Source organism: Acinonyx jubatus, chromosome B2, assembly GCF_027475565.1.
Source record: "Acinonyx jubatus isolate Ajub_Pintada_27869175 chromosome B2, VMU_Ajub_asm_v1.0, whole genome shotgun sequence".
Taxonomy (NCBI): domain Eukaryota; kingdom Metazoa; phylum Chordata; class Mammalia; order Carnivora; family Felidae; genus Acinonyx; species Acinonyx jubatus.
The window spans coordinates 84229681-84243826 of NC_069385.1; the positions used below are offsets into that span (position 1 = coordinate 84229681).

At 37.8% G+C, this 14146-nt stretch overlaps 2 protein-coding genes across 4 annotated transcripts in view; one reads left to right on the forward strand and one right to left on the reverse strand.

The window, feature by feature from the left end:
• The window catches only part of CD109 (CD109 molecule), a 173635-nt gene extending 161909 nt beyond the window's left edge, over positions 1-11726 (reverse strand). Inside the window, exons 1-2 of the mRNA XM_053222566.1 lie at positions 11622-11726; positions 5631-5734 (exon numbers count right to left, since the gene is read on the reverse strand). The gene's annotated coding sequence lies outside the window, so the exon portion shown is untranslated. The remainder of the gene's footprint in view (positions 1-5630; positions 5735-11621) is intronic.
• Positions 11727-11760: 34 nt separating this feature from the next.
• SLC17A5 (solute carrier family 17 member 5) overlaps positions 11761-14146 on the forward strand; it is a 48934-nt gene continuing 46548 nt past the window's right edge. The window contains exon 1 of one of the 3 annotated variants that reach the window (XM_053222567.1): positions 11761-11961. In XM_053222567.1, coding sequence (XP_053078542.1) covers positions 11868-11961 — 94 coding nt within the window. In that variant the 5' untranslated portion in view covers positions 11761-11867. The remainder of the gene's footprint in view (positions 11962-14146) is intronic. The other 2 variants (XM_027057401.2, XM_053222568.1) reach the window with 2 other exon arrangements.

The window sequence follows — 14146 nt, forward strand, 5'->3', positions numbered from 1 at the left end:
TCTCCCTTTCTCTCTACCCCTTCCCCACTCACACTCTATCTCTTTCTCAAAATCAAATAAACATTAAAAAAATTTTTTTAATAAATACATACATACATACATACATACATACATACATACATAATAAAATAGTCCCATGATGGGGTGCTTGGGTGTCTCAACAGTTAAGCATCTGACTCTTAATTTCAGTTTAGGTCATAATCTCACAGTTTGTGAGATTGAGTTCCATGTCAGGCTGTGCACTGACAGTGTAGAGCCTGCTTAGGATTCTCTCTCCTCTCTCTCTCTCTCTCTCTCTCTCTCTCTCTCTCTCTGCCCACCTCCCCAAGATAAATAAATAAATAAACATTATAAAATAGTCCAATGATGGTTTTGGGGGAAAGGAGGACCAGGGGACACAAGTTGGTAGAATGGGAGATAGATGAAACAAATTTGGCAAAATATTGGTAATCATCAGAGTTACATAAATAGTCAATTGAGGTTTATTATTCTATTCTGTCTACTTTTGTGCATGTTTGAAGTTTTTCATAATGAAAAGAATTTTTGGCATGTACTTTAAAATGTTTTTAAGGATTGTGCTGATCTGTTTCCCTCATAACTAAAGGGCATAGGAGACTGGATTAGAACATAGTCTAGGTTTTCAAATAGGACCACCTGCTACACAGTGATGAACACGGACAGGGTGGGAATGATTGGGTGGTAACTGCTATTCTTTTTCAAATGTTGTACTTGCAAACTAATCCAAACATAGGTGACTTTCCTTAAACCTGCATCGCAGCATTCAATTTATACATTCCCTTGCCTAAGTAATCAGAAAAAAGCCAACAACAAAAAACCTGAGACACAGCTGAAGCTATCACTGAAAGTTTCTTCCAAGCTTTACAAAGGTATAAAAGCGTTAACTTCCTTAAACCTGCATCATAGCATTCAATTTGTTCATTTCTGTTCCTTAACTTATCAGAAAATGTCCACAATAAAAACAATGACTCTGAGATACAATTAAAGCTATCAGAAGTAATGAGGTCAGCGGACAGGCACCTACTCCAGTCCAAACCTGCTCCACTTTTTTACAGCTCTCTATGTGTATACTAAAACTGAGCTTTGTTTTCAAAAATATCCTTTACAGTCCACTTGGTACTTTCTAGGACAAAGTGTCTTTAAAAGTTCTTTTACCTTTGTTTGTTTGTTTGTTTTCATATTCATGTCTATCAGCCTTCTAATCCTCTGGGGTTCCCTTTTCCAATCCTTGGACTTGATAGAATCTAGCCTCCTTAGTTCTAACACTACACCCTCTAGCATAACAATTAACCCCATCCTCAGACCCTTTCCATTGATGATGGGTTCAGATGATGGGCCAAAAAACTAACACCTAAGCCAGGCAAATTTTTAGCACCCTAAGAATGAGAAGTTATATAGATGATCCACTGGAAGACGGCATGGGGTCTGGAAAAATACAAACACACATTCTAATCCTTGTGCTTAAGTAAATTCCTCTCTCTGAGCTCAGGTTTCCTTAGCTATAAAATGAGAATATTGTTACCAAAACCTACGAAAGCTTTGAAAATTAAATAATATATGTGTTACCATGGTGTCTGACATTAGTTTCTTCTATTATTAGTTTCTTCTATTTTCTAATACATTGGACCAAAGTGGTGGTAGGTGTGTTTTTACCATAGGTTCTAACTTGTAAGCACTGTTGGCACAGGGTTGTTTTAAGAAATTAGCAACCCTGGGGCACCTGGCTGGCTCAGTCAGTAGAGCATGTGACTCTTGATCTTAGGGTCATGAGTTCAAGCTCCACATTGGACATAGAGCTTACAATACAATACAATACAATACAATACAATACAATACAATACAATACAATAAAAAAGTAATATAAAATGAAATGAAATTTAAAAAGAAATTAACAACCTTAGTTTCTGCCCTTACTCTGATCATCTTTTCTCCTTCAGGCAAAAGTCCTTCCCTTGGCTTCACCTTCTACTCCCTGTATCCTTGTATCTTTTTTCCTTATCAATTCACTGATGCCCTCCTCCAGGAAGTGTTGTATGGGGTCTGCCTCTGCTGACATTACAGTAGCTAAGCCAACAGTTTGGTTACATGACAGGCAATAATGTAACAATAAATCAAGAGGCTACTGGGATTTTTTTTCCAAATAAACACACATTAATGTAAAAGGAAAGGTAAATTTTAACAGATTTAAAAGCTTTTCTCCAGTTTTCCTATCCCTCAAAATACTTTGGAAACTTTCCCCTAAAACTGTCTTAAGAACCTATTCTTAAATTTCTCTCTTATAAAATCTCATTATTTTATAGTCACCTCTTGTAAGTTAAAACTGAGACCTGGTTTAAGTGCTTTCTTTTATATGTAAGGATGGCACTACATAGCTCATTAATTATGTGTCTTACTGTTGGCTTTTATTTGGGGCTGGGGATTGAATCAATCACATTCTGCAGATTGAGTTTTCTTTTTGTTGTTGTTATTAGATTTCTATTCTTTGCTATTTTTTTTTGTATGTTTGTTTGTTTGTTTCCACAACATTAAAAGGGGTCTATTGATAGAACTGAAATCATCTCACCAACTGATTTGCAGATTGCAATTTTTACTCCTAAGGAACTTATTTAGAAAGATAATCTAAACATAACTGCTTTTCCCGACTTAAATTACTGGAAGAGAAAAACCAGTAAGTGTTCCCTATTAATAGAATACATAAAAAATGAAAATTCAGCTGTCCCTCGACTAAAGGATTAATCATAGTCTCTCTAAAAATAGCAAACTTGCATGTGTCATCTTAAATATGATTGGCTTTGTATAAAACTTTAGAAATACATCCTTTGGAAAAATAAGGTATTGCTGTACTAATAGCAGGTTATCATGATGCCCTCACACTTATTAATATCAATATTCCATTGATCACAGATTTTGTTTTCTGTTATAAAATAACAAGTTATTTTCTAAGCCAGTATATCTTTCCTTACTCAGAATGAATGTATGTGTGGACAGAATTCTGACCAAAAGGGTTACCAGGAAGGGCTGACTCAACAGAGCTGTGGCTTCACATATTAGTTAGAAGAACAGATTTGAACCTTAATCTTCTAATCTGCCTGAGTCATTCAATTTCAAGTTGCTTTGCATGCACTTTTAGCTTATTTCTGAAGGTCATTCTGTTTCTTGCGCTTCTTGTGTGTTTAGCCAGCTGATTTACTATCTGCTCCACTGATATTTCACAACATTTGCAAAATTTGGTTTACTTTCCTTGAAGTTGAAGAGATAAAACTATGACATATCTTCTTTCCAAGTATTTAAATGTTATATATCAGCTTTTTACAGGCTTTTCCCAGAGGCAACATTACTCATAGCTTTTTTTTTTTTTAATAAAGCTGCTTTTTTGGCTCCCCTACAACAAGGCAATGAAAGAAGATTGATAAAGAAAATGTCATATGATTTGTAATCAGCATTTGACAACTTCACATACTATATACCTATCATTGAAATGACTTCTACAACTAAGTGAAACTGTACCCAAAAGTTTTAAGATGGAAAGTTAACATATAAAATGTAGAAAATTAAGGCAATTATGGAGACTGGTGGTCCTAGGATTTGAATACCAGAAAAGGCAATAACTCTGAATTGTAATAGTGGCTTTCACTGATCTTGAACAAATCACTTCATTCAATTGCTATCCATTCATTCCCCTCTTTAAAAATGTTTATAATAATACCCACATCTGTGGATATGTTCCAAGAATTACCCAATTATTAGGTTATAAAGCACTAGGAAATTTTAACTCTGCTGTGAAAACAATTAAGTGCATGCTAGCATATAAACATGACAGAAAACTGCATATTTACCTGTCTTATTTTGTTTATGTCTTGATCACTATCTGAGGACATCTGACAGTACAGCTACCTAAAGTTAACGGGATATGGGAAAGTATGTCCAGACTATCCATTTTTTAAATTCCTTCCTAAAAATATTATTGCTCTTCCTCTGGAATATATTAATCATATACCACTTGCTCTCTAGAAAATATAAATAAAAACTACATCCTCTAACTTTCATAATTGTTAGAGAAATATTTATACTTCTCTTGGACGATAATTGATAAATGTTTCCTTCGAGGTACATCTTACTCAAAAACTCCCTGAATGCAGAAACCATGTTTATACATCTTGTAGACTCCCATAGCAACCAGGAAAGGGCCTCTCACATAATATGAAGCTCCATAAATATTTTTTTCATAAATATTTCTTAAGCTGTTCTCTCTGCTTAGGACGGGGAATGAAAAATAAGTAAGACAAGGTTCCTGTTCTTAGGCAATGACACATATTATCATACTGTCTTAGATAACTCTAATACAATTTGCTATAATAAAAAATGGAAAAGGGAGAGATTGTTAAGAAATCAAAGCTGACATTTTAGTCTAAGGACAAATAACTCATTATACACAAAAGAAGCAAATAGGTAGAGGGAATAACACAAGGAAAAACATTGTACGTATAAGGTTCAGTGAGTAGTCCAATGTGTAAAGCATAGAGCAGATGGCAGGAAGTGGTAGATGAGACTAGAAACAGGGTCCAGTTTGTAAAGGTCTCGCGTTGTATACCAAAGAATTTGGATTTTATCCTACAGACAAATGGTCTTCAAAGTTGGGTGCACTCACCCAAGAGCATATGTAAAATTATTCCAGGAAAAATCACAACATCTATTTATATTTATCTTTTCTCATCCTTTTACATTTTGAGTGTTTGATGAGTGTAGTGTGTGTGTGTGTGTGTATGTGTGTGTGTTATAAAGAAAAATACATGTGTTGGATGCATATTCATAATTTTTATTGATGGAGTACACAATCAAAAAATGTGAAGACCTAGGCAATAAGCTACCACTGAAAGGCTTTTTTTTAACTTAAAATTTTAAAAATCAGATTTATATCTTAGAGAGATAACATTGAGGTACATATAGATGATATAGGCAAAAGAATTTTTTTCAGCCTTATTGAAATATTATTGACATGTAGCATACATAAGTTTAAAGTGTTCAATTTTGATATGATACATGTATATATTGCAAAATGAGTATCACAATAGTTAACACTTCTATCCTATCACATAATTACCTTTGTGTGTGTGTATGTCTGTAGTGATTACATTTAAGATCTACTCTCTTAACTACTTTTTTTAAAGTTTATTTATTTATTTAATCTCTACACCAACATGGGGCTCAAAGTCACAACCCAGAGATCAAGAATCACCCACTCCTCTAACTGAGCCATCCAGATGCCCCAACAACTTTTAATTATATAACACAGTATTATTAATTATACTCCCATGCTACACATTACATTAGAATTTATTGTTATAACTGGGAGTTTGTACCCTTTGACTGACATCTCCATTTTCCTTACCGCCCCCAGCCCCTGGTAACCACCATTGTACTATTTCTAGGAGTTCAGCTTTTTTAGATCCTGCATATATGCAAAACATACAGTATTTGTGTTTCCCTGTGTGACCTAGTTCACTTAATATAATGCCCTCAAGGTCCATCCATGTTGTCACAAAAGACAGATTCCTTTCTTTTTATGGTTAAATAATATTCCATATCCTTCCACATTCATATTCCATACTCACTTCAATATTCCATTTTATATATGTTACATATCACATTTTCTTTATCCATTTCTCTGTTGATGGCTCCTTAGGTTGTTTCTAGATCTTGGCTATGGTGAATAATGCTGCAAAAAAAAAAAAAAATGCTGCAATGAACATCAGGGGTGCAGATATCTCTTTGAGATAGTGTTTTCATTTCCTTCTGATATATACCCAGAAGTGAGATTGCTGGATCATATAGTAGTTCTGTTTTTAATTTTTTGAGGAATCTCCATACTGTTTTTCACAGCAGCTGTACCAGTTTATGTTCCCACCACCAATGGTGCGTGAAAGTCCCTTTTATCTCTAATCCTCACCAATACTTATCTCTTGTCTTTTTGATAATAGCCATTCTGATAGATGTGAGATGGTATCTTATTGTGGTTTTTTGATTCATATTTCCCTGATGATCAGTGATGCTGAGCATCTTTTCATGTACCTTTTGGCAATTTACATGTCTTCTTTGGAAATATGTCTACACAAGTCCTTTGTCTAGTTTTTAATACTATTGCTTGGTTTTAGTTTTGCTATTGAGTTGTATACGTTCCATATATATTTGGATATTAACCCCTTACCAGACAGATGGTTTGCAAATATTTTCTCCAATTTTGTAGGGTATCTTTATATTTTGCTGATTGTTTCTTCTGCCGTGCAGAACATTTAGTTTGATATAGCTCCACTTATTTAAGTTTTTATTTTGTTGCTTATGCTTTGGGTGTCACGTCCAAAAAAAAAATCATTGCAATGACAGATGTCAAGGAGATCTTTTGGGAATTTTACAGTTTCAGGTCTCACATTTAAGTCTTTAATTTATTTCAAGTTAAATTTTGTGAGTAGTGTAATATAGGGGTCCAATTTCATTCTTTTGCATATAGTTATCCACTTTTCCAACACCATTTATTAAAGAAACTATCCTTTCCCCATTGACTATTCTTGGCTCCCTTGTCAAACATTAGTTGACCATATAGGTGAAGGTTTATTTCTGAGCTCTCAAGTCTGTTCTATTGGCCTTTGTGTCTATTTTTAATGCCAGTACCATACTATTTTGATTATGATAGCCTTGTAATAAAGTTTGAAATAAGAATTTCAAAAAGATAATGTAAGAGAGAAATATTTTTAAAAAAGAAAGAAAGAAAAGAAAAAGAGAAGTATGGAGAAGAGAATAGAGTGGAGGGAAACCTTAGACTTTAAAAAAAAATTTTTTAGTGTTTATTTATTTATTTTTGAGAGAAAGGGAGAGAGAGACAAAGTGTAAGCAGGGGAGAGGCAGACAGAGAGGGAAACACAAAATCTGAAGCAAGCTCCAGGCTCCGAGCTCTCAGTACAGAGCCCAATGCAGGGATCGAACCCACGAACCATGAGATCATGACCTGAGTCAAAGTCGGATGCTTAACCGACAGCCACCAAAGCACCCTGAAACCTTAGACTTAATGGAAATTTTTCTATCAATCATATCTTTTAAAAATATTTTAACATTCCTCCTTAAATAATTATACCTAAGTCACTAAGTTTAGTTGATACCCTTGTATAAGTTATAAAGATATGAGAAAAAAATGATTAGTGGAATTTAACTCACATAACTGTATGAGGAAAAGATCTCCAGATGGTGAAGAGTTTCTTATAAATAATAATGTGATACAATTTAAAGAAAATAATTACTAAATCCTAGAGATTCAAAACCATAAAATGACAAAAATTTATAAATTAACCCTCAGAAATCAATTCTCAGATGATTGTCAAGTTTGGCAAAACAAAACAAAACAAAATATTGAATAAAACATTTCAATTACCAATATAATTCAATAATCATGATAATTACTGATTATTTATTTTAGAGAAAAAGCTAGGAAAAAGAAATGATGATTTTATAGGACCACACTGTTCATCCAAAAATTATTATAAGGTTTAATATTTCTAAATTTAGTGGTTCAAATATTGTCCTCCATTCAAATTTTTACTCCCTGTATATTTCTATCTACTTGTAATTCTCACCTTAGTAGTCTCACCAAGGCCAAAATAATAAGGCACTGTGAAACATGATAAGCACAGTGAAAGAACAGATGCTAGGAGCTGCATAGCCTGCAAAGGTAAATAAGATGTGGTCCCAGCTCCTAGGAAACCCAAAGTCTTAAAAGGGAGCTGAGACAGTTACACAGCCAACTACTAACTACATAACTCCAGAGAGAATGTGATATGTATTTTTAAAAAGATATAATGAAAGTCAAAGGGAGTTCCTAGCATGGGTAAGCTCATTTTGCAAAACAAACTTAACAATAAAAATTGTAATAGCTAACATATATTGAGACTTGCTACCTACCATGTACTGTGATGTATATGCATTACGTCATTTAATCCTTACAAAAACCCTATGAGGTTGTTTCTACTATTATCTTCAGTTTATGGAGGAGGAAAACAGCTAAAATCTTTTGAACTTGGCACTCTGCCCAGATGTCTTTTTTGTTTTGTTTTGTTTTCCCTATCCAAAGACATTATTCTGGGAGCACCTGGGTGGCTTAGTCAGTTAGACATCCAACTCTTGGTGTAGGCTCAGGTCATGCATGACTTCACGTCACGGTTTGTCAGTTCAGGCCCCACTGTCAGCATGGAGACTGCCTAGGATTCTCTCTCTCCCTCTCTCTCTTCCCCTCCTCCGCACTGTCTCTCATAATAAACTTAAAAAAAAAAAATTAAAGGCATGAGGGAAAAATAAACCCTCATATGGTCTAGAGCTGCTCTGTCCAATATGGTGCCCACTCCACATGTGGTAACTGAATGCTTGAAACATGGCTGATCCTAATGATGCTGTGCTATAAGTGCAAAATACACAGAGATATTGAAGATTTAGTACTAGAAAAAGAGTGTAACATATCTCACTAATAGTTTTATATTGATTAGATGTTGAATTGATAAAATTTGATATAATGTGCTAAATAATATATAGTATAAAATTCATCTCACCTTTTGTTTCTTAAGTTTTAATGTAGCTATTAGAAAATTTTAAATTATATATGTAGCTTTCACTATATTTCTATTCAAAGCATCAGTTTAGAGTGTTGATAAAACAAGGAATTACCAACCAAAAAATAAATAAATAACATTGACAACAATCCTTTATGGTAGTGAGGAATCAGGAAGTAAATGCCAGAAATGAGGGCAAAAAAAGATGCCATCTTATGCTTTTTTTTTTTTTTTAATTTCTCTCTGGAACATTATAAAACAACACAAAAGTATTTTCTCTGGGTTTAGAATCAATGACAATGCAGTAGCAAGAAATACATCCAGCACCATCTTGGTTTCTAACATCATTCATTTTGGAGAAATGGCAGGAGCAGAGGCTATACAGAGCCTAGAATCTGTTTGTTTATTTTGAGAGAGAGAGAGAGAGAGAGAGATGGAGAGGGGCAGAGGGAGAGAGAGAATCTTAAGCAGGCTCCATGCTCAGCGTAGAGCCCAACGTGGGGCTTGATCCCACTACCTTGGGATTATGACCTGAGCCAAAATCAAGAGTCAGATGCTCAACTGACAGCCACAGAGAAGCCCTTAAAACATCTTACTAAACCAGAAAGAAAGGTAGAGATAAAAACAAAACACAACAATGGAGACATGCAAAAGGGACACAGGAACCAACTGAAAGATCTTCCAATCACCAACTTGGAACAATTTGAGCAACAAAATAAGTAACATAGTGTTGCATTATAACCCAAAGTATAAAATAAATAACCATGGGCCTGTAATATAGATAAATACTTGAATGAATGAATGAATGAATGACTATGAGAGAATACACAAATCTCCCATACAAAAGAATTCTGCTCTTCAAAGACTTAGAGAATAACTCCCCTATCCCTTAAGTGTAAGCTGCATTACTGACTTCTACCAAAGAAAAAAGTTGGAAAGGGAGGAGGGGAAAAGGAGTAACTTTACAGGGGGGGAAAGCTGACAAACATGATCTCAGGCATGTGATGAAGCTTAACATCACCAGTGATAATCATCAGTGATAAGTTATATTGACAGCACATTCCCTTGAAATTACAGGATGAGAATGGTACTTTACCTCTGCAGTCTTCCCCCAGTCCAATTACAAGAAAAACATCAAACAAACCCAAATTGAGAGACTTTCTACAAAAACTACCAGTACTCTACAAAATTGGCAAGGTCAACAAAAACAAAGAAAGTCTGAGAAACCATCAGTCTACAGGAGCCTAAGGAGACACAGTGACTAAATGTAAGTGTTATCCTGGATGGGATCCTAGGACAGAAAAAGAACATTAGGTAGAAACTAAAGGAATCTGAATAAAATATGAACTTCAGTTTAATAACCTATCAATATTGGCTAATCAGCTGTGACCAACATATCAAAGTATTGTAAGATCTTAAGAGGTCAAACCAGGTAAAGAGTAGAGAGCACTCACTGTACTATCTCTGCAACTTTCCTATAAACCTAAAACTCTTAAAATAAAAAGCATATTTTTAAAAACGGGGGAGGCCTCTTCTGGTTTGAAATTTTTCATATATGTTGGAATCCTTATTCCAAGTCTTCTATAAACTTGTTATTCATTGCTTCTTAGCAATACAGAATCTCAGGCCCATTCCAGATGTATTAGTCAGGGTTTCCTAGAGAAACAGAACAGAGAGAGAGAGAGAGAGAGAGAGAGAGAGTGTTATATAAGGAATTGGCTCATGCAATTATGAAAGCTGGGAAGTAAAATCTGCAGTGTGAACCTGCAGCGTAGACACCCAGGAGAGACTGTGTTGCAAATGATGTGTAAAGGCAATCTGCTGGACAACTACCCCTTGGCTGGGGAGTGGGGTCTTTTGTTCTATTCAGGCCTTAGATTGAATAAATTCAACCCACATTATAGAGGGCAATCTGCGTTAGCCAGAGCTCACTGATTTAAATGTTAACCTCATCCAAAACACCCTGCAGGTTGACACATAAAATTAACTGTCACACCAGAGCTGATAGATCTGAATTCGCATTTTAAGAGGCTCTGCGGGGTAATTTCACCCATAGTCAAGTTTGAGTGGCATTGCTGTAGAAGACTCCAAAAAGGCCAGAATCCCACCCCCTACCCCTCTTGAAGAGCTTAGAATCTGCATTGTCATTTCAGTAACTCAGAAACAAGGCTTGATTTGTTGTTTTCACTTGGTAACTCTCCTGGCATTTACTGATCTGGAGGTGAGAGAGAACCTCAGAAATCTTCACCCTCCGTGCTGGGTAAGGTTAACCCTCCCATTCGGTCCCTCATGGATCTCACCAAGCCCCTGACCTGGTTTTTACTGGTCTGTGAGTCTTCCCCGACTACACTGAACTCCCCAAGGTCATCTACCACATCTTATTTTTCCTTTCTCCAGGACTGTATTACTCATGATAACAGCTCAACTAAAACCTGTGGCCTGTGGTCAGGACCGCAGGCCCACCTCCGTCCCACTCCCACTGCCCCATCCCCCAATTCCCCACCCCACCCCCTAGGCAGACTGGTCCCTTTTACTCTTTCCCAGAGTCAGCAAATGCCGGAAGCTGCTATTCGAATTAGAACTAGGGAGACATTACACACACATATTAGAGGATTCTATAAATTGAATCATGTGAAACTGACAACATTGGCTTTTTTGACCCACAAAATCAGCTATTTCATAGGAACGAACAATATGTGTCTATTCAGTTTTTTCCTCCTCAAAAGCTACTTTAGGGACAATATGCTGGGCGGGTAGATAGTACCAGGATTGCTGATATTCATGGCAATTTACTACTGACAAATGAACGTCAAATACACACCACCCACTTCTAAATTTGCTCCAAGCCCTCCCCTTAATTATGCGCGATTCAAGTCGTTGTCTCCTGAAGGGTCCCATTCAATCCGGGTCCCGCAGGAGCAGCCCCTAAGCTTTACAAGGGAGCGCAAGAGGGGTTTTCCTCAGAACACCGACGATCCGACAAGCCCAGAGCCCCAGGGCCGAGAAAACACTGACCTCGCCCCGCCAGGCCACAACTCCCAGAATTCTGCTTTCCCCCGCCCAATCGCTCCAGAGTTGCCCGAACCTAAGATGGCGGCGGCGGAGGAGGCGGTGCAGCCGCCTGTGGGCGGTGCCGCGGTGACGAACGCAGCCGAGGGGCGGTGCCAGGCCCGGGGCTGTGCCCGCGCGGCCCAGGCCTTCGGCTGTCCGGCCGCCGCTCTCCTTTCTGCAGGTATCGCACGCCTGCTCCTCGGAGGCGTCATGAGGTCCCCGGTTCGGGGCCTGGCCTCCAGCGATGGCGAGGAGGGCTCAGATAGGACGCCCTTGCTGCAGAGCACCCCGCGGGTGGAAGCCGGTGAGTAGCGAAGCTGTCCGAGGGCGGGGGTGGCCAGGGTATGCTCGTCCTTGGCAGATGGGACCAGAGCTGCTGCCCCTCAAGGGGTCTTGAGAAAGGGAAGCCAAGGCGCGAGGGAATTCGAGGAGCGGGATCCATTCCCCGCCCTGCTCAGCCCCCTCCTGCCCAGGTGCCCCGAAGCTGCTCTGGGGTCTGGAGGGGACCTTGAGGCCAGGCCGGGCTGAAGTCTCGGGTGGGGCCTCGGCAGGTGCAGCCCTGAAGGGTCTGGGCGGGAGCTGCTGGGCGCCGCAGGCGCTGGGCTCCTGGCAGTTTTCGATAACATCAAGCGGGGCACCCTGTGGAAGAATGCATTGGAGGAGAACCTGCAAATCAATGGGCAAAGGGCCGGGCAGAGGACCCGGTGTAAGAGCAAACTGTGAGAGATGCCTGCAGATGGGTGGGCAAAAGGTTGGACGGAACTGCTAGGTCTCCTTCCCTGTCACCGCCAGGTTTCCGCAGCTGCTGTCCGCCAATTTGTAATCTGGTAGCTCCTGGGGCGGAGAGGGGAGACCGAAAAACAGGATTGAGGTTAACATGTTGTGTGTATATGGAGGAAGACTTGCATAACCCAGCGAATATCTTGAACTTGTGCACACATTTTTTTTTCCGTATGGTAGTCTCCGATTACATCGTAGCAGTCCACGATTTAAGTTAGAAAACAATTTAGTTATCCTCAAGATAGGATATCTATAAAGCTCTAAGATAACTTGTCAAAGGGCTTGCAACAAATAGAAGTATTTAACGTATCTTCCGTGAATTTGGGGAAGTTAAAATATATTACTATTTAATATTTTTAAATGTAACTTCTTTGAAAGTAATTAAAAATAAAGAACAAATCCGTTTGCAGGCATTCTGTAGTTTCAAAGATGTGTGCATGAGAAACAGAGTTGAATTAGAAATTTGACTTTTCCTGACCAAGAATCGGGTAGTCCTGTGGTATCTTTTTTATTTGTTTTTAACATTACCAGATGGTGGCAGTAGATGTGGCAACGTCAGAGCTCCATCCGGCAGCTGGGAGCTTATTTTAGAGGAGGCTCAGTGTAAATACTGTACCAGTGACGTTTTACCTAGAAATTGGACTTAGTTCCGTAAACTGCACTTTTTCTGTGGCATAGCTGTTAGCTTTCTATAATTTTCTTCTGTAAAATAATCTATTACGGAAATACAGAAACAAATGCCATAATCAAGATATTCCCTAGAGACTACTATATTCTGTTGCAGTTGAGAAAATATATATGTCTGTACCTTATCTATGCCTAAGTGTATACTTCTGATTTTAAGAAGAGAAAAGCTGATAAAATATCAGTTGTAAAATTTTACAGTAGTAAAAAGAACTTAGAAACTACCATCTGGTGGTGCATCATTGTATACATAGACATCCGAGGGCCACAGAGGTTACATCCCAAAGGTTGCATGTAGCCACATTTGTGTTATATTTGAGAAATTCGTATTTGAAAAATGCTTAATCATTTTTACTTGATCCATCACAAATTTACAAGTTCCCTACTCCACCATCAGTAAGAGGACATGGTTTTAAATTATACATAGTGTTTCTTTATTAAGAGAGCTAAAATTAAGATATGTTTCTTTAGTGTTAAGAATTAATACCACTCAGGTTGATGTAATATGATGGAATTTTCAGTAACCCAATTATTGTTTGCCTCTTAAGCATTTGCTTTTACTCAGCCTGGTGGATTTCAGAGATGCACACCAAAATGATGGGGAAAAGCTGGCCCAACACTGATAAACAATAGGAAGTCTATAGATTTTTCTGCTTAATTTAGGTAGGAGGAAGGGAGGGAACTAAGCAAGGAAGAGCAAAGCTTCCCCTCCAACACATAAAAATGCATTCCTCACACTTTATACCAGTTGAAGGTTTACTTTTGTATGAATGACATGTGCCTTGTATTTGATTAAGTGGATTATCAAAATACTGTTGCACCAAAAATGTGTTCACTCAGGAGAAATGAGTTTTAGGGCTTCTAAGACATTTCTTTGTGTTTAAAGACAGAGCATGGATCTGGAGCCAGAGCGCCTAACTAACTTCCAAACCCAGCTCTGCTAACTTGTTCTGTGAGCTTTAGCAATTACCTAAGCTCTCTATGCATTCCTTATCAATAAATCAAGGAAAATAGTATACCTAACT